Source organism: Oncorhynchus gorbuscha, linkage group LG18, assembly GCF_021184085.1.
Source record: "Oncorhynchus gorbuscha isolate QuinsamMale2020 ecotype Even-year linkage group LG18, OgorEven_v1.0, whole genome shotgun sequence".
Taxonomy (NCBI): Eukaryota; Metazoa; Chordata; class Actinopteri; order Salmoniformes; family Salmonidae; genus Oncorhynchus; species Oncorhynchus gorbuscha.
This window is the reverse complement of record NC_060190.1, coordinates 24756416-24777246: the sequence shown is the minus strand read 5'-3', so window position 1 is coordinate 24777246 and position 20831 is coordinate 24756416. Positions and strand designations below refer to the sequence as shown.

Here is a 20831-nt window from a genome sequence, read left to right as displayed (position 1 = left end):
ATTGTCTGGCAACCGTGCAATGCGATCCCCGGGGATCTGTCTTAGTGCCTTTTACTCCTAAGCTTAGGGGGTTTGTGGGAAGAGAAACGCTGAGCCAGTCTCTCTGTGGGTAGCCACCAACGTTTCTTATAGTGCCAGCTTACCTGGCACTTCTCTTGCACCCACGTGCACACACTTCTTCCCCCAGCCTATGCTCATGGAAACAGCCCGGATGATGAACTCACAACTCGTGCAGAAACCGCTAGTTCCGTTTCAACTGTGAAATAAATAAAAATCTGAGCTTCAAAAGAATCCCCTGGTGAAATATGGTTCCATTGTAGTCTTCAGTTTGTAGCCCTAATGCAAGCTTTGAACTGTTTTGACACCTGTCAGAGATGTTGATGAAATAAGGTGCCTCGGTCTCTCGCTCTGGTGACGCTTTCATCATGTTTTGGAGTAATGTGACAGCGGCTTCTCGAGAGAATGGGGGCAATGTTCAATGTGACGCGATTTGCAGAACTCCATGACTGCCATTTGGAAATCTTACTGAAAGCAGTGCTCTGGGGTTGCTGGCGTACGGTGTCTTAAGTTTGGATGCTCCGCCAGTAGTGGAACAGTAGTTGAGTAGTGTGTCGACACGTGAAACAATGATTAACGTCTAACTTTATCCTTTAACTCTTTGGGAAGGCGAATCGGTCACAAAGTCACGAGACAAATGAATGCAATATCTGTTTTGCTATGACGTTAGCACCTAGCACGTTTTGTTAGACACTTTAAAAATGTTTACACATTTTGCACTACGCATCTCATGTGTACAGTTGTATATACTGCATTTTATTCTAATGTATTTTAGTCTAAGCCGCTCCTACGTTGCTTGTCCAAATATTTATGCATTCATTCCTTTACTTCGAATTTGTGTGTTGTGAAATTGTTAAGATATTACTTGTTAGATACTACTGCACTGTTGGAGCTAGAAACACAAGCATTTCGCTACACCCGCAATAGCGTCTGCTAAACGTGTGTAGGTGACCAAATAAAATGTTGTTGGATTTAGACTCAACATTGTCATTTTTTTAATTGAATGTAAATATAACATTGTCCCGCTGTAAAAAGTGACACAATATCAAACCACAGGCCGAATATACAAATGCAGGGTCTTTTTAAAGTTTTATTGCTGTTGCAATTGCTGTTTGTGCTTTGGAAAGTGAGAGCACTAATTTTCTCCGTTTCAGAATTTGAGACTTCAAACGTCCTTATACGACTCGATCGAGCTCCCCACTTAAATTTCCATCCACGTCCGAGGCTGCAGGCAATTCATTAACTGCGAGACGCGTGAAACGGACCCCGGTTGTTAGCGTGAAACGGATCCATCCCTCTGACTTTGATACAGGGGGAGAGAGAGAGAAGTCAGAATGCAGTTCTGCTCCCCTCTTTCTCGTTCTTTTTTTCCCCCCACGTGGATCCCTCTGCCCCATCATCCTACCCGCCACCATCTCCCCTCCGTCCCTCCAACCGCCTACCTCCCTGCTTGTCAGGGTGTTGTCACCAGACTGGCGTCCACGCCATTGTAATGCCGTGCTCGTTATCAGTTCAGTGTCGGAGTGGGTTCAGATGTTGGAGGAGGCTTATAAGCAAATGAGCAAACGCACTATTGTCTGGCGAGCTGGGGGAAACGCTGTTGCACTAATGCACAGGAGGACCGCTTACTGGTACTGCATGGTCAGGGGTTTCTTCTGGATCAAAAAAAGGGGCTTAGGTGGTGGGTGTGGCATGATGGGGCGTGGCATGATGGGGCGTGGCATGATGGGGCGTGGCATGGGGTGCGGGCAGTGTGTGAGGTCGGCGTGGCTGAGTGTTGGAGAACATTTTAGAGCAGGGGACGGACAGCCGGCTGCCCGCGGGGTCTCAACTTAATGTGGCGTTAGAATAGTCGAAGACACACGCCGCAATTTTAAAATGTTGTTGTGCATCAGCAGTTTTCCCTCTTGTTATTTCAGTCATGGACAGTCACTTCGTTAGCCCGTGTCAGCAAAACATTTTTAGATTTGGTAAACTAGTCTAGCCAGCTATCTAAACTTGTAGCAATCATGGTCAGATTACTGCCCAGGGGGTCCCCATTGATTTTGTTAGTCACTCGCACTCAGATATCATATTCAAAATTGCAAACATTTCTTTCCACCCCATGGCAAAAAGGGTAGAATTGCAGGGAATTAACTCACTCTGCTGTCAAGGGGGGGAAGCCAAAATGTTTTGCTCAGAAGGTGGGGCCCCCTAACAAAATGTAAATTATGGCCCCCCGAAAGGCTAGGGTTGGCTCTGACTGCATGTGTGGGTATGGATGTGGGTACGCAGAGCCGTGAGCCACTGTGGCCCCTCAATGAGTTTTTTTTGTGCCACCCAACCCCATCAAAGTTGCCCATCCCTGTTTTAGAGGCCCCCATCTTGGCAGTGTATATACATTTGTAAGCCAATTTTACTGCAATTCTATGCATTTTTCAAATCTCCCTGACTGTCTAGCTTTTATTTTATTGATTTGTTAGTTCTCAAATATGATATTATATCAAATATATATAGGTCCATTGTCTTTTCTATATACTTTATCTGGTTTTAGTCGTGGAAGTTTACACTGAAAGCGTTTTTCCATCCAAAAAATCTCTCTCTCTCTTTCCGTCTGTCTGCACACAAAATAAACATTATTCTTTTACACTGTTTAGACAGCAGCCCGTCCAAGGATTTCAATGGCAGGAAAATCCCTGATGTTGCTTCTCAGGCTTCCAGTCTAAGCTCACATCCACTTCAAGACCATGGTGCTGCATACGGAGCAGCAAGGGGAACTGCCCCTCCCGACCTTCTGGCTCTGCTCAAACCCTACACCCCAACCCGAGCACTCCGTTCTGCCGCCTCTGGTCTCTTGGCTGTCCCACTCCTATTAGAGATCAGCTCCTGCTCAGCCCAGTCAAAGCCCTTCTCTGTCCTGGCACTCCAGTGGTGGATACCAGGTTCCCCCCCTGATGCGAGGACAGCGGAGTCTCTGTACATCTTCCAAAAACATCTGAAACCGTACCTCTTCAAACAGTATCTTAAATAAGACATCAGGCCTTCTAACCCCCCCATCCCCCCTCCCCCATTATCTTATATTTTCCTACTAGCATTAACTTTACTTTTCTTTCATTGAGGAAAAGAATGACAGCTCGGTGAGACAATCTTAAAGAGAATGCAGTAACTGTAAGTCACTTTGGATAAGAGCATCTCCTGAATGACCCTGAATGACCCTGACTGAATTTGTGGGGTGTGTTGGTACGTTTTCTCATAGCAGCTTACAGTACACTAGCATCTCAGGCATAGATGTACAAACCCCAGATGTACTTGGGGTTTGTGTCAGGTGTGTCGGTCGTTTTCTCATCATTTTGGTGTGTGTTTGTCGGGCGATTTTTGTCAGGAATGGAGCGACAGGCCGTTTTTAGCATTTGTTCCGATATCAAGCAATACCAGGCTAGTATCAACTGCTATGAAGTTGCCGCCTTCATTTTTTTCTTACCCCTTTTGCGTGCAATTTTTGTTCGTGAAATGTTTATCTGTGTTTGTTAACTGAATGTATTAATAGGCTTTAAAAAAAAAATGATAACATGATGATGAATTCGAGTGAACTGCTTCGATGGCATTGGACTAAAGAGTCGGGGCGGGTTCCTCGTTGTGCAACGCTTGTTCTGTTGAGTGGGAGTTGATGATGTAAGCACTCCGCCAAAGCGTGGTATAAACAATGCAATGACTTAATGTGTTCCTTCGCACGAACACACACTTTCTCTGGACCCCCAAGGCTTTACACCCCAGTGATACAAGACGATACACGGAGTGTTACCAGATGGTCTGAGCCATCATCTCATCTCTGGTGAACGTTTACAGAATCAATGGACTTTCTCAAACATTGTCACACTAGTTCATTACCAGACAACGGAGTCCACACAAGGACAAACTGCAGTTCATATTTTTTTTTTTGATGTCTTGGGGATGCTATGATATCACAAGTGTGGTGCTTTATGAGGTTGGCAGTGGTAACATGGCATGCTGTCATTGTTTTATTTAACTAGGCAAGTCAGTTAAGAACAAATTCTTGTCAATTCTGTTTACAAGGACGGCCTACACAGGCCAAACCCAGGCGACGCTGAGCCAATTGTGCGCCGCCCTATGAGACTCCCAATCACGACCGGTGATAGATGTGATAGAGCCTGGATTCGAACCAGGGACCACAGTGACGCCTCTTGCACTGAGATGCAGTGCCTTACACCACTGCACCACTCGGGAGCCCGAGTGTTACGAGAGTGTTATGTAGAGCCATTATTACTGTTTAATGTACTTTGTTCCAGATCTTTCACTCTTTCTTTCTCATGCGACTCGTTTGAGCATCGTGTCAAGTCATAAGCCGACATGATATTGTGACACAAAGGCTACTTGACATCGTCTACGAACAACCGTTTAACCCAAACCTCTCTATCTCTCTCCATTCCTCCTTCCCTACTCCTCCAGGACTGTCCCCAGATCAGATAGACGCATTCAGATTTAACATAATGGTACATGAATGAAAGCGTTACTCTAATTCTCCCTCTCTCCTCCAGGACTGTCCCCAGATCAGACAGATGAAGCGCATTCCAGACTTGATCAGATAATTCAGATTTAACATAATGGTACATGAATGAAGGACTGTCCCCAGATTACATAATGGTACATGAATGAAAGTGTTCTAATTCTCCCTCTCTCCTCCAGGACTGTCCCCAGATCAGATCAGATAATGGTACATGAATGAAGGTGCATCCTCCAGGACTTGACTTGACATAACGGTACATGAATGAAGGTGTTACTCTAATTCTCCCTCTCTCCTCCAGGACTGTCCCCAGATCAGATAGACGCATTCAGACTTGACATAATGGTACATGAATGAAGGTGTTACTCTAATTCTCCCTCTCTCCTCCAGGACTGTCCCCAGATCAGATAAAAACATTCAAATGTGACACAACAACATGAATACCTGAATAACTTAAATCTCTCCATTCCTCTCTCTCCCAGGATTGTCCCCAGATCCTGCCCTCTACCCAGATCTATATCCCCGTGGGCGTGACCAAGCCCATCACACTGGCCGCCCGCAACCTGCCCCAGCCTCAGTCTGGCCAGAGGAACTACGAGTGCGTGTTCCACGTGCAGGGAGAGGAACACAGCGTCACTGCCCTGCGCTTCAACAGCACCAGCATCCAGTGTCAGAAGACCTCGGTGAGTGGTGGTGCACAGTTTTATTCCAGCCCAGCACTAACGCACATGATATACACGGAACTAAAATGAACACAACAATTTCAGAGATTTTACTCAATTGCAGTTCATATAAGGAAATAAGTCAATTTAAATAAATGCATAAGTCCTAGTCTATGGATTCCATATGACTGGGAATTCTGGGAATTCAGATATACATCAGTTGGTCACAGATACCTTTAAATCAAATCAAATGTTATTGGTCACATATTTAGCAGATGTTATTGCGGGTGTAGCGAAATGCTTGTGCTCCTAGCTCCAACAGTGCAGTAGTATCTAACAATTGACAACAATACACACAAATCTAAAAGTATAATAATATATATAAATATTAGGATAGTTTAATATTGCCTACAACAACATAAAAAAGCTAGGCGTGTGGATCAGAGAACCAGTCATTATGGTGTGACTCATGCAGTCTCCTTCACGTAGAGTTGGTCAGGCTGTTGATTGTGGCTGTTGGATTGCTGTCCCACTCCTCTTCAATGGTTATGCAAAGTTTCTGGTTGTTGGCGGTAACTGGATTGGTGCTATCTACACGTCCAGAGCATCCCAAACATGCTCAATGGGTGACATGTCTGGTGAGTAATGCGGACATTTTCAGCTTCCAGGACTTGTATACAAATCCTTGCGACGTAGGGCCGTGCATTATCATGCTGAAATATGAGGTGATGGCGGCGGATGAATGGCGCCCACACGACGCCATACACGTGGTCTGCGGTTGTCAGGCCGGTTGGATATACTGCCAAATTCTCTACAATTATTTTGGAGGCGGCTTATGGTAAAGACATGAACATTACATTATCTGGCAACAGCTCTGGTGGACAGTCCTGCAGTCAGCAAGCCATTTCCATGCAAATAAATTGAGAGATCTGTGGCATTGTGTTCTGTGACAGAACTGCACATTTTAGAGTGCCCTTTTATTGCCCCCAGGTGCACCTGTGTAATGATCATGTTTAATCAGCTTCTTGATATGCCACACCTGTCAGGTGGATGTATTATCTTGGAAAATGATAAATGCTCACTAACGGGGATGTAAACAAATTTGTGCTCAAAATTTGTGCGACTGGAACATTGTTTTTGTAATAAACCAAATCCTTGCTGATTTGGTTTTATCAAGATGGATTTTGGTCAGCACAGCAGGGATGCACCTGATTCAATAAATCAATGGGTTGGCGGTTAGTATTTTGACCAATGGTCATGTTTAGAGGGAGTTTGGCCGGTTTTAGGATTGTAGGAAATAACTGTGCAGCGAGCATTCTGAAGGATGTTGGAAGTTGTGTGCGCTAGTGTGCATCCATGCTCACGCGCGTAGACCCATCTGTCAGTTGAGTAGAAAATGAGGAAGTGTGTGTGTGTGTGTGTGTGTGTGTGTGTGTGTGTGTGTGTGTGTGTGTGTGTGTGTGTGTGTGTGTGTGTGTGTGTGTGTGTGTGTGTGTGTGTGTGTGTGTGTGTGTGTGTGTGTGTGTGTGTGTGTGTGTGTGAGAGATAAGAAGTGACGATGCGCTCCACTGAGGCTGAAAATGTGGAGAGGAAGCCTGTCATCTTTGAACCTAGTCAAGACAGGATTGATCATGTTTACACCTCTCTCCCACTCACTCTTTACCCATCTCCTCTACCTTTCTCTCTCCCTGTCCATCTTTTTTTTCTCTCCCTTCGGCGCTCCTCTCTTCCTCTTGCTTAACCCACTCGCTCTGTTTTGTTGTCCTTCTCTACCCTCAACCACTCCCTCTTGTGTTCTAACTTCCTCCCTCTTCCTCTTTTGTTTTTGTCTCATGGAGAGGCTGTGCTGTAAGCAGGGTGACGTGTTCGTCACTAGAGGGACAGGAGGTGGACGCTTGTGTCACCCACTGTGACACACCAATTATAGGATCCACGATATGACCATTATACTTTACATTTGTCTGTAGGCTTTTGGTTGTCCTGTTTGGCGCCTTCGGGTCTTTAGGAACTACCTGTCGTTCTTTTCCCCCTCCCCCTTTCTATTCCCTTTCCCCCCTTTCTACCTTTCTCTCTCCTCCAAAGCTGCTTGTTTCTCTCTCTCTCCCTCTCTTCATGGGACACACATCCTATCACCACCTCCAAGGTAGGCTGCCATATTGATTTTGGTTTGTATTAGGGGTGTCAAACCTCTCTGGGTATCCTGTCAAACAGGTTCCCCCTAGACTTGAAACATCAGCCATGTCGCAGACAACAACAAAAAACAGCACACCATCCCGGGAAAGCCTTCAGAGAATCAAACTAATTAGCTTTGCAACACCTGCAAGTGGATGTCAATACACGCTACAGCTGCACGCTAGAGATATGTGGCCGTGGGTTCACTCACTATGCTAAACACGCACAACACATGTAGCATGTCCAACAGGACCCGGGGCTTAGCCTTTGTTGCCATAATCATTAGCATTTAGCAATGCTAGTGTGTTTGAAAGTTAGCGTAGCTCCTCCCAGCGTAGCATAAGGGCTCCAATGCGAGGCTGTCTGTATCGACATCTAGTCATTAGCGCGCCGCGCACCAAAACCCCCATTGTTTCTGAAGGAAGGCTAATTAGCCAATGACAGCGCTGTCTCCAAAGAGGACCCTTTATTGACTGTTTGTTAAATGTAGCAGCCAGCGACAATCAGCAGCAGACTCAGGACAGGCCAAAACAGTATTTCTACACATGACAGCTGACAGGAAGATGTGCTAGTAGGCTCATTAGCGGTTAACTGTAAGCTCTTAGTGATCAGCTCTTAGCGGTTAGCTACCCGACTTGTTTTATATGCTAACCTGTAAGTTTATTGGTATGATAATACCAGCGTCCAATGAAGCCTACGCTAACTCTAACTCCATTGTAATGACATTGCTTTGTTGTTAAGATTTTATTTTTACTGCCACTTTCTACATTTACTAGGAGCGGGTGTTACTTAAAAGCAATGGAATTTGTATCATTGTCATCCAATTTTAATCAAATTCCGAAACCTATTTCACTGAAATGAAAGGAGTCATCCCCAAATATTGGTCTTCGTTTCACCACTGTTTCTTCGATGCACATCCTTCCATGTGAGCCAGTTGCTCCTTGTTCGGGCTGCTGCTGCTCAAGATGCTGCTTCCATGATATGAATCATGTATGATGCTGCAGTAAAAATGGAGAGCTCACGTCATCTGGGTATGCTGTGGGTACACCTTGCTATGGTGAATGCGGAGTTGCATGGCGAAAAAGGGGGGTGTGCTCGCTCGCTCGTGGAACGAGAGGATCTTGCGGGGTCCTGATGCTCAATTTTTATTTTTTTTACCCTTAGAGTCAACACATGGATGTTAATCTTATATTAAGCCTAATTTTAGCCCAGACTATGTTGAAATTCAGTTTTTCTTTTACTAGAGTATTCTTGTCAGCGTGTCAACTCGTCTTCCACCACTCAATGGAGTGAGGAGAGCGAGAGATGAGCTGAAGGAGGGTGGGGAAAAGAGACGGGACAAAGAGAGATTTCATTGCAGCGGCGGGAGAGAGGGATGGTTTGGAAGGTGGAAGCAAACCTGTAGCCAGTTTCCTCCACACAGCTTTCGCTCTTGTTTTGATGCGTTTGATGGATCCTTTTTTGTCTTCTATTGCCTCTTAAAGGGAAAGTAGTCCAAAATGAACTGAAAGTAATCCGATTACACTACTGAGTCTGGGCTATACACAAATTAAGTTACTGACTACCAGAGGTGCAACTTTGGTTTTAGAAATGTATGGGGACATAATATATAAATATACATACATTTTTTAATCCAGTCGCATAAACACTCCAAACAGCCTATCCGACTGCTCGGAGGCATCCTCATGGTCCTAAAGCACACCGAAGCCTCGTTTTTGCATCACATTCCAGTGATAAAACTGGGGGTAGTGCAATTTCAGAATATGGGGGGGGCATGTCCCCCCTTTCCCCAGTTAAAATTGCACCCCTGCTGATTACAAATGTGGACAGGTAACTATAACATATTAGGTTTAGAAAGTAACATACCCAACCCTGGTGACAAAAATGTATGAGCTCTGTACAGGATCATTTATGAAATAAAGAGTAGCTAAGCAGCTCCTCAATAATTGTCCAGAGAAGCTTGATCCAATACTTTGTATGTGCAAGACTTTTGGAAGGCTATGGCAATGGGTTTCAAGACGAGAGAAGAAGAAAAAGTTACTTCATATTTATTCAGTAAATACTGCATAAACACAGTGGCTCTCCGTTAATAGACAGAGCTGTAATATATAAGGAAAATACATGTTTTTTTTAACAGATTTATACAGATCAGCTCTGCCTATTATCGGACAGTCTGTGTTTATACAGTATTTTCAGGAATTTTATTGAAGGAATTGTCTGTAAAATAATGGAAATTGTAACAGTAATGGATGTGCAATCAAAACTGTCTCAATATTGCGGGCCAAACAATGGCCAAAAAAAGGGAAGGGAAAGTGGATACCGAGTCAGCTGCACAACTGACTGCTTTCAACTGAAATGTCTTCCGCGTTTAACCCAACGCCTCTGAATCAGAGCGGTGCCTTAATCAACATCCACGTCATTGGTGCCCGAGGTGCAGTTGTTTTTGGGGGTTAACTGCCTTGCTCAAGGGCAGAATGGCAGATTTTTCCACATTGCCACCCCCGGGATTCGAAACCAGCCACCTTCCGGTTACTGGCCCAATGCTCTTAACCGCTAGGTTACCTGCCGCCTGTAAAGGCAAACAAAAAGCAAAACGCACCACACATTCCCCTGGTCTCAACTCTAACAAGGGATAGGACCTGGAGAGTGTGTCTGCCTGGACACTGTCAAGGAGAAAAACAATCTCCTCTCATCCAGCCTGCCAGAGGGGGTCATGGGAGCCTGTAAACAAGAGGAAACACAGCCAGGCTGCTGAAGCCGGGGTCACGAGACTCAATAAGTGACCACAGCTGGTCTCTGAGAGGGGGAGGAGAAGGCAGGAGAGGGCGGCAGGTAGCCCAGCGGGTAAGAGCGTTGGGCCGACATGTCGCTGGTTCGGATCCCCGAGCCGACTATGTGAAAAATTGTCCGACGTGCATTGAGCAAGGCACTTAACCCTAATTGCTCTTGTAAGTTGCTCTGGATGAGAGTGTCTGCCAAATGTAAATGTAGGGGGAGAAGAGAGAAAATGGGAGAGGACAGAAATGTGACTTCTGCATTTATAACCCAACCCCTCTGAATCGGAGAGGTGCTGAACAGTGGGTTAACTGCCTTGCTCAAAGGCAGAACGACAGATTTTGACCTTGTCCGCTCGGGAATTCGACCCAGCAACCTTTCACGCTCTTAGTGAGTTTAGTTGTTTGGTTAGTTATGTTAGTTCGAGAGGGGAGGGGGAGGTGAGGGGTGGAGAGGATTTAGCTTGGGAGAATGAAAATAAGTTTCAGTCTATCTCATGGTTTCTCTCTTGGTTCCTGTATTTTTTTTCTCACTCGCTTGTTTCCTCTCTTCCAAATGTTTTGGTGTGTCTCTCTCCTTCCTCTCTCATTCTCCCTCCTACCCCTTCCTCCTCGGGGGGGGGGGAATAAAGAGAGGGGACAGATAATATCAGCGCCGGTTTTACACTGCCACCTTCAGTCGGATGAAAGACTGGGCCACTCCATCACCCGTTTCCTCTCACTTCTCCTCCGCTAAGAAAAAGAAGAAAGGGATGGAAAGTCTGGGAGAAGGAGAAACCTTGTTTGGCCTCGGATCTTCCTCTCAATTCGTGTGTGCGTGGGCACGTGCATGCGGACCGCAGCTGTTTCTAAACAAAAATTAAGAGTACTGGGAGAACCTGATGGGTTCCAATTAAGGTGGACGATGATAAAATTATGATGAATTGCAGTCGGGCGCTGAGACACACACACACACACACACACACACACACACACACACACACACACACACACACACACACACACACACACACACACACACACCAGCCCCTCTCCCAGGACCCAGGAAAAGGATAAGAGGGGGAAGGTGGTCAAGAGGGGCAGACTGTTAGAAAATTGGGCTGAGGAAGCGATGAAGGAGAAGGAAGGAGGCAGAGGGGGAGGTAGAAGGAACGAGGCGAGAGGGGCTTACAGGAAGGAGGGAGGGCTGGGTAAAGAGTGTCGGGGAGGGAGGGCTGGGTAAAGAGTGTCGGGGAGGGAGGGCTGGGTAAAGAGTGTCGGGGAGGTAGAAGAAACGAGGCGAGAGGGGCTTAAAGGAAGGAGGGAGGGCTGGGTAAAGAGTGTCGGGGAGGGAGGGCTGGGTAAAGAGAGTGTCGGGGAGGGAGGGCTGGGTAAAGAGAGTGTCGGGGAGGGAGGGCTGGGTAAAGAGAGTGTCGGGGAGGGAGGGCTGGGTAAAGAGAGTGTCGGGGAGGGAGGGCTGGGTAAAAGAGTGTCGGGGAGGGAGGGCTGGGTAAAGAGTGTCGGGGAGGGAGAGTTGAGTAGAAAGCAAGAAAAGATCCAAAAGTTTGCTCGGAGAGAGAGGAAACGTAATTGCGATGGAGTTTGGAAGACAGGAGGAGGACACAGCTGAGGACATAACGAGGGGAATAAGGAGGAAAGGAGACTCGAGGTCAGAGAAGTAGAGACAGAGTGTAGCTGCAGGGATAATGGTGATCACTAAACGTACATATACCACCGGTACCAGAGCAGGTCCAAAAGGCTTCTTAACAGCTTCTACCCCCAAGCCATAAGACTCCTAAACAGCTGATCAAAGGGCTACCCAGGCCCCTCTTTTTACGCTGCTGCTACTCTGTTATCTGTGCATAGTACCTTTAACTCTACCTACATGTACATATTACCTCAATTACCTCGACTAACCTGTGCCCCCCCCCTCCCTCGTAAGTAAGCATGTCACTGTAAGGTCTACACCTGTATTCGGCGCATGTGACAAAATACAATTGGATTTGATCTGTTCCTTTGTATCCATCTGTCCCTCCCCTCTAGACGGAGGAGTGTAATACGGAGGGAGGCTTAGAGCGGAAGTCTTGCGTATGCACCACGCTGAAAGTGTTTGTGTGTGTGAAAACACGGACCCATTAGAAAGGCACTGGATGTAATGCGGTCTAACTGTATCGCTGACGGTCCTTCCCTCAGAGAAGGGGGCGCCCGGTCATGTATGGTATAGCATGACACGGTATGCTTAACCGGACATGATGAACAGGGGGGCCTGCCGCCGAGGTCGCTCGTTAAAACGGGATAAGGCAGGCAACTTCTTTAATTAGGGTGGTGTGTGTGTGTGTGTGTGTGTGTGTGTGTGTGTGTTTAGTGAGAGAGGGAAAGGGAGACAATACCGCTGTTCAACAACCTTACCCTCACTCCTCCTCCCCTGTCCAAACCCCTTTCCTCCCATCAGGAATCAACCCTATTCCTCTCTCCCCTTCTCCACTCACACAGCCTGCTGCTCAGTCCAGCAGTTTCCTCCTCCCTCCCCTTCCTTCTCCTGATGGGTGAGGCGGTACACAGCTCCCATGCGCTGTCCTGTCTAAATAAGAATGAATTTGCCGACCGGCTATCAGCATATGTCAGCTTATCCACCTCCGTTCCTCCCCTCTCGCCTCCCCTCTCGCCTCCCCTCATGCCTCCCCTCTCTGCCTCCCCACATGCCTCCCATACTCTCTTCCTTCATCCCTCCCTCCAAGAAACGCCTCGTGTCAGGTTTTGATGGTGTGTTGCGTGTGCGGTGTCTGTAAATCTGGGGGGGAAAGCGAGATGGGAGAAGTAGAGGAGGTGTTAGGAGCGGACTGACCAAGTTAGTGAGATGGGCAGCGAAAGAGTGGGTGTATTTGACACAATTCCTACCCTAGCGTCGTCTCGTTTGAAATGGCCAGGACTAAGCCAACACGCACGTGGGTTGGACTATACGAATATGGCTGATTTCCTCCAGCCAGCAGTTTCTTCCTTCCTTCCTCTCTGTGTTTGAAACCATAATCATTTTTTTTAAAATGTGGTGTCGATATGATGAGATCCGAACTTGCTCTGGCCCTGTTCCAATCCTGTTATGCCAGATTAGCCCAGACAGAGTCATGTTATGAGCCGGGCCTAATTCCATACTGACTGACCCCACACTAATCCTAGGGCGGATTACCACTTGATCCTTGATTATGCCTTCATATCTGGACTGTGTGTGTGTGTCTGTCGGTCTGTGTCGGTGTGCACTTCTGTGTGTGCACGTCTCGATGTGTGTGCTTGTGCGCGTGTGTTGGGCTTTTATCAAGGTCGATACAGATACATTTTGTGGATGTCAATTAGCCTATATTATTCTGTATGTAAAAGGTTAATCACCTTGCCAACGGCATTTTCATTGCTTTTCCATCACTTTGTTTATCAATGAGCAACAATTTTTGTTCATCTATTTCCCAATAGACGTTGTTTACCTTGCTTTAAAGAATTGTTTGTTGCCTGAGTTAACGGCACGTAGCAGGTTGAAAGGTTATTGTTCAAAGGATCCACATTTCGGTGATACCTCAAGCTGTCTAATTTTAACGTTGAACAAAAATGAAGGCAAAGGAAGAAAAGAAAGTCTTGCATAAACATCGTCTTACAGTCTGGTACTACAGACCTGCCACTTTCACCTGGCTGGTGAGGAGAAAAGAGACTGGGTGGAGAGAGGTGTTTGGGAGTGTCTGCGCACCGCACACTGGCATAGGCTAGCCCTTGGCACGTTGATGTCTTTAGACATTTGCTTTGGTACCCCTTCAACATGACTAATTATCTGGATCTGTGTGTGAAAAATGTAATAACCTTCATACGACGGGACAGCCGGGAATTCTTGTGGTTGTCAGTTTCCGCAGTAACATGGACTCTTAACAACGTGATGAAACTTCATTGATCCTTGCTGAAACAAGCAATCAAATCACATTTTATTGGTCCCGTAGCAAACAAGTCTTCGGTTGCCTAGACGATGCAGCAGCAGCACACAATTGGAATGAATAAAACGGGCTTGGAAAACTCTTAACCCTGGCTATTTCACTGGCAAACTCATGGGCACACTCGCAATGCCTGCCTGGTACTGTGATGCAATTTCCAATGGAATGTAGTTTATGTTATGTCAGTTGATTTTAATCGACAAATCACAGCAGAGATTGATGGGCACACGTGCTGCTTTTACTTCCTGCTTTTGCTCCTATGGTTACGCTCGCAATGGCCGCCAGTCCACCCATTATGCCGTCATAGACTTGAAATGGGGACGCCCGTTCTATGCATTCTATTTCTATGGCAGCACATGCAGTCAGGAGCAGAGGAGAGGACAAAATGTCCGTCTTCAACAATATATTTCTCTGTGTGGTAACCGAACAGTTATCACTGTAACCGCGTCATTTGTATTGTATTTATTATGGATCCCCATAAGGCGGCAGCTACTCTTTCTGGGGTCCAGCAACATTAAGGCAGTTGTTTAACTATAACAACAAAACATGTCATTGCATTTCACAACAGCTTTGCCTGGCCAGTAACCGGCATCCAACATTCCATGACCATCACAGCCCGTAGTATCTAGGCTACTACTGTATCTCTTATTCCTCTTCTACTTTATTGATTTGATTGAATATTAAAGCATACAATCTCTACCTGCAGTGAAGCTGCTCAACGTTTACATGACTTTCAGTCAGTCTAACAGACTTCCATTCGGAGCGACCCACCGACGCAACCAGGGTCAACTCCCTGCCCAAGGGCACGCTGACCGATCTCCACAAAAAGTCTGATTCCCCCCCCCACACACACACACAGTTCCCCAACAGCTGCTCCCCAACCAACCGAGATTTGAGTCTATCCGATCGAATATAATACCCAGATTGTGAGTGGAAGATAAGTACTTTTAAGAGTATTAGTATATTAGTAATTGACTGACCAGGTCTCTCCAGATCTCCCAACAAAGCTATTTCTAGGGTTTTCAGCCATTCCTGAGCCTGAGACCAGAAACAGGTTCTGTATCCTCACAACAAAATCTGCAAAGCTGCGATGGATTGTATGACCCAAATGTTCAATGTTTTGTTGATAGCAAGAATTCTGTACAGTAATTTTGCCTGAAAAGCATGAATTCTGGAATTCTGCGGTATCGGAAATCTCTTCCCAGCTATTTTGCGATCTGTATGGCACAGCTGTCAACATCCTGGTCCTCAAATGAAACTGGTGTACTCTCCTATTTATGCTCTTTTTGTTCCTCTGACAGTTTTGATCCTTTATTTTTGGCAGACAGACCAGTTCCCTACCTCCTCCCGCTGCCACCTGCCTCTTCCATTTTTGGGGTACCGCTGTAATCATTTGGTTGTAATCTTATATTGAGCAGACCTTCCTATACAATTCCGATAACTCCATAAAAGACATCACTCTACCATTCCAATTTACAATATCATTTGAAAACAAATACCCTTTTCTAACATCTTTCCCATAAACAAAGGTATTTTATCAACCGGCACATTTCAGTTCAACCATAATGTTTGTTGTATAATTTGTTCTATATTTTCAGGGGATGAAATTGGAATTGTAACCAGCTGTGTAATTCTTGTTTGAAAAAGAGAGACCTCGAAAAAGGTTTAATTTTAGAATGAATCGAAAATGAGACATGGCAATCTGCACAAAGGAAAAAAGGCCATTTTTAAACAATGGATGAGCTTTTCTTAGTAATTTACTTGAGAACCATTTAAGGTTCAAGTCAAACTTGTGTGTAAGTGAAGCTTTTAGAGAGGTTTAGTGCTTTTATATTGAATAATCTCAACGCACCCAGTTCATATTTATTATATAGATGGGCACGCTTTATCTTCTCTGGTTTAGCGTCCCAGATATTTCTTGCTCTTATGATTAGAAAAACAAATCATCGGGAGGAGGCAGCGCCATAAGTAAGTGAGTAAACTGAGATATGACTAAGGAGTTTAATCACTGCAATTTATCCATACATATATTTACCTCTCCATGGTTGCAGGATAATGTCTATTTTTACTAGTTTTCTATTGAACTTCTTTGTGGAGAGCTCATTTGATTTATTTTGATATATGAATACCAAATATGTCTACTGTACTTTACCATCAGCCCATTTTATAGGTAAACTGCAGGGTAACGTAAAAGTAGTCTTTCTTTAAAGATGTAATATGTATACTTATCATAACTTTTTTGGGACTAAAACCTAATTATCGACCTTTCCTTCCTTGAGCTACATCACTTGTCAGAGCAAGAGAGAGGGAAAGTGGAAAGTGTCTCTCTTTCTCACCCCCCCCTCTCTCTCTCACACAGTCTCTCTCTCTCTCTCTCTCTCTGTCCCTCTCTCTCTCTCTCTCTCTCAGTCCTCTCTCTCTCTCTCTCTCTCAGTCCCTCTCTCTCTCTCTCTCTCTCAGTCCCTCTCTCTCTCTCTGTCCCTCTCTGTCTCTCTCTCTCTCTCTCTCTCTCTCTCTCTCTCTCTCTCTCTCTCTCTGTCTCCTCTCTGTCCCCCTCTCCCTCTCTCTCTCTGTCCCTCTCTGTCCCTCTCTCTCTCTCTCTGTCCCTCTCTCTCTCTCTCTCTCTCTCTCAGTCCCACTCTCTCTCTCTCTCTCTCTCTCTCTCTCTCTCTCTCTCTCTCTCTCTCTCTCTCTCTCTCTCTCTCTCTCTCTCTCTCTCGTGCTCTCTCTCTCTCTCTCTCTCTCTCTCTCTCTCTCTCTCGTGCTCTCTCTTGTCTCTCTCTCTCTCTCTCTCTCTCTCTCTCTCTCTCGTGCTCTCTCTCTCTCTCTCTCTCTCTCTCTCTCTCTCTCTCTCTCTCTCTCTCTCTCTCTCTCTCTCTCTCTCTCTCTCTCTCTCTCTCTCTCTCTCGCTCTCTCTCTCTCTCTCTCTCTCTCGTCGCTCTCTCTCTCTCGTGCTCTCTCTCGCTCTCTCTCTCTCGTGCTCTCTCTCTCTCTCTCTCTCTCGTCTCTCTCTCTCTCTCTCTCTCTCTCTCTCTCTCTCTCTCTCTCTCTCTCTCTCTCTCTCTCTCTCTCTCTCTCTCTCTCTCTCTCTCTCTCTCTCTCTCTCTCTCTCTCTCTCTCTCTCCTTTAGCTTCATTAAATGTTCCCAGGGTAGTTTGTGTTTACTTCCCCGTGTCTCTGGGGAGAACGGTTTTAGGCACGCTGTTAATTTGTGCTGCTCCGTTTGTTTTGTTTTGAACATCTTATGCAACAGGAACATTTAGTGAAAGAGGAACATCTCAGGCTCAGCCTAATAAATATGAGATAAACCCAAGCCAATTGGTATCCCGCAAACAGGAATGAATGATGTTGTTTTTTTCGTCATAGCATATGGGCTAAGTAAGTTCATCAGCGGTTTTGTGCAGAACAGCATGTCGGTCAGAGATACATTTGGTACGTGTCTGACCTCACCAGGCGACCTCTAGAACTTTTGTGCTCTGGCGACGTTGTGTTAGCAGAATATACCTATGTGAATAAACCGTATGCGTGTGTACTAATTAAGAATAATCCTCACCTGGTGGGTGCTTATATCTGCCCTATAATACACATGTGTGAATTTGAGGGTGTGTGTGTGTGTGTGTGTGTGTGTGTGTGTGTGTGTGTGTGTGTGTGTGTGTGTGTGTGTGTGTGTGTGTGTGTGTGTGTGTGTGTGTGTGTGTGTGTGTGTGTGTGTGTGTGTGTGTGTGTGTCTGGCCCTTTGAGGATAGGATATATTAAACTTTAATCAGGTGTTGGTGTACACATGAGGAGGGATGGATGAGGCCTAACCTCTCTGCCCCCCCCCCCCCCACACACACACACCATGCCACCCCACTGTGAATAAATATTAATGTCTGTAGTGTATCAGGGGAGTCTTGTCTGTTGTGTACGTCTCTGCTGGAACAACAGGCCTCTACATCCCCTCTCAACAGTAGGTACCTGTGTGGGGAAGGAACCCAAACCACCCCCATTGGCCAAAAGTGTGTGCTTGTGCGTGCATTTGTGCGTGTGCAAGTCATACCGTGTTCTGATTGGTTGTTCAGGAAGATGATGGGGAGGACCCCATTGGCTCTACTAGCCATGACCGTTAAGGGTCAAAGTTTCAGGTTGAGAGAAATCGACCCTTCTCTAGGGACATGTTAGCTGGTCTCTTCCTTTAGTCTTCTCTCCGTCTTAGAACCAATTCCACTATAGGGCAGCGATGTGTGGGGTGCGCTCACAAAACAAGAATTGGACAAATTGGACAAACACGCAATTGAACCCTGAATGAGGAATTCTGTAAGAACATCCTCAGGGTACAGAGAGAAATTCCAGACAACGCAGGTCGAGCAGAATTAGGCCAATTAACTCCTCTGATTAATATCCAAAATAGAGCCACCAAATGTTATTTATTTTAAATACAAGTGACAACCACTCATCTCATTTACAATTCCTCAACTGCCAAGAGGTGACCATAGAGAAGAGTCCCCTTAACCAGCGGCTCAGTTCACTAAACATTACCAACCGAACAAAGCATCAGGACAGCACTCAGAAAATCTGGCCCATCCAAACGATCACAAAGCTAACATAGAAATGTATCACCTATTGGAAAGACAGACGAAAAAAATCTAAGTTAAAAAAAGAAGCTTTTTTGCTCTAAACAGACAGTCTGCCACCATGTACTATCTGACCACTGTGACTGATAGAGAACTGAGGAAAACACTGACTAGGTACAGACTCTGTGAGCTCAGTCTGGTCATAGAGACCGGTCGACTCAGGCAAACCTGGCTGCCCAGAGAGGACAGGCTGTGCTCACTCTGCCCCCGGGGAGAGGTAGAGACAGATCTGCATTTCCTATTACACTGTGGCAAATACTCAGACCTAAGAGAATCTTTCTTTAGTGGACAGAGAATCTGGAGAAAAAGCTCATATTTATTGGATGAAAAGCCAAAATGTGCAGTTTGACAGTCAAATATGTGTCCTCCTGCCACAACAGAAGGGACAGCCAGTGAAAAGTGCAATGTGATGTCAATATTTACCATTTTGTTTGAACATGACTGAAAAGCCACATGGCAGACTTGCCTACTACTACTTTTAATGCATTATTATTCTCATTAATGTTGTTGTTAATCACAATACACGTTCCACTACTACTACTATTATTATTATTGTTGTTACGAGTGCACCTCGATAATGAGTGAGATGCTAATTTCGCTTACCTCTCAGCCTGCCTCCTCTCTATCTCCTTTTCTCACGCTCGCTATCAGTATCTCTCACACACTCTCCATTTACGCAAAATAGCCTCCGTCTGTGTCTGTCCGGAGCTCAGGGTGCAGGAAACCAATGTACCATGTTTCAAGATTGTTAGCGCAAGCTTTGGGCTGGACCAAGTTGATAGTTGATGCAGTGTTTCAAGTTCCTTGCAGACGAGCCATGTGTAGCCAATGTGATTCATTTCAATCAGGATATTTTTTCGACCTGCAGGCTGCCATCTTTTTATTTGTTGTCTTTATATAGTTGGCAATAGAAGCCACTCTTAGATTAGTCTAATATTTCATTTAGAGCTAGATATAAATGCTATTTACCACATGACAATGATTTTTCAAATATGATTTTTTTTTATAAAGTCTTCGTAACTGGCACGCAGGTCGGTAGACATGGTGAGATAAATTGGCACTCCAAATGGAATAGTTTGCCGACTTCCCGGTGTAGCCTTTAAGTGGCAACTTTGGGAGCGGAGTGGCAGAATCTGCGAAGGCCAGCAGCAGCGGGGGAGGTGTTGGTTCGGGAAGAGTTTAAACATTTCTTCTGGTTAGGCTATCTTGATATTTGGCTCCCTCTTGAGTCATGTGTGTGTCTTCATTATTTAATCAGTGTTGGGGCATCAAACAAGCTCGGAAGCATGCATGTAGTTGATTTGATTAAAACACATAGGGCGTGTCTATATATGGGAAAAAAACGACGTTTAAAAATGTCTACCAGTCGATTATTTAGGGGCGGGGGGGGGGGGGGGGGTTCGGACAGCCCTACACTCAATCCATATACTGTATATACACACACAGCACCCTTTCTTTATCCTACCCTATCCTTTTCTATTGCCTCTCTTTACCACCGTGTAAAACGATAAGTCAGCTACGCTACTGGAGTCCATATAGAAGCAAGCATACTTTACCACTGAAAAGTTGGATTAAAGTTGCATCAATGTTCAATGGTGAGCATTGCAGTAACCCCGAGTAAAGTGATCCGATAAATATATAATGGCTACTAAATAAATAGTCCTTTAAGTTCAGTCTAAAAGCATGACTTTTATTTTTTTAAATTCTGTCTGTGAATATTCATTAGTTGTAGGAGGCTGTGAATGAATTAAAATCGTCCAATCACCATGTGGCGACTGAATGAACCAACCAATCACGTACCGTGACATTGCTGTGTGCCGGAGTCCTTATCTACTGAATGCACATTGCTGTGTCTCCTTTTCCCCCCCGTTTCCAACGACACATTATATGTGAAATGTTGGGACCACAATGTCGAAACAGGGGTGCCGAAAAAATGATCTAAACAGAGTAACACACACTCACATATTGCTGACAGTGGCAGATCACCCTTACCGTGGTCAGATACCTACGGGATGCATCTGGGTTTTCAGGGGAAATGGAGAGAGAGCCTGCCGACCTTAAGGCAAAGCTCCATCTTAACTCCACGTTTACTTGATTCATTAAACAGT

General features: G+C 45.5%; 1 protein-coding gene across 3 annotated transcripts in view; it reads left to right on the top strand.

Moving 5' to 3' along the window:
- Window positions 1–20831, top strand: part of LOC124003403 (plexin-A1-like) — a 328475-nt gene that overhangs the window by 238223 nt on the left and 69421 nt on the right. For all 3 annotated transcript variants that reach the window (XM_046311635.1, XM_046311638.1, XM_046311637.1), the window contains exon 10: window positions 5041–5241. In XM_046311635.1, coding sequence (XP_046167591.1) covers window positions 5041–5241 — 201 coding nt within the window. The remainder of the gene's footprint in view (window positions 1–5040; window positions 5242–20831) is intronic.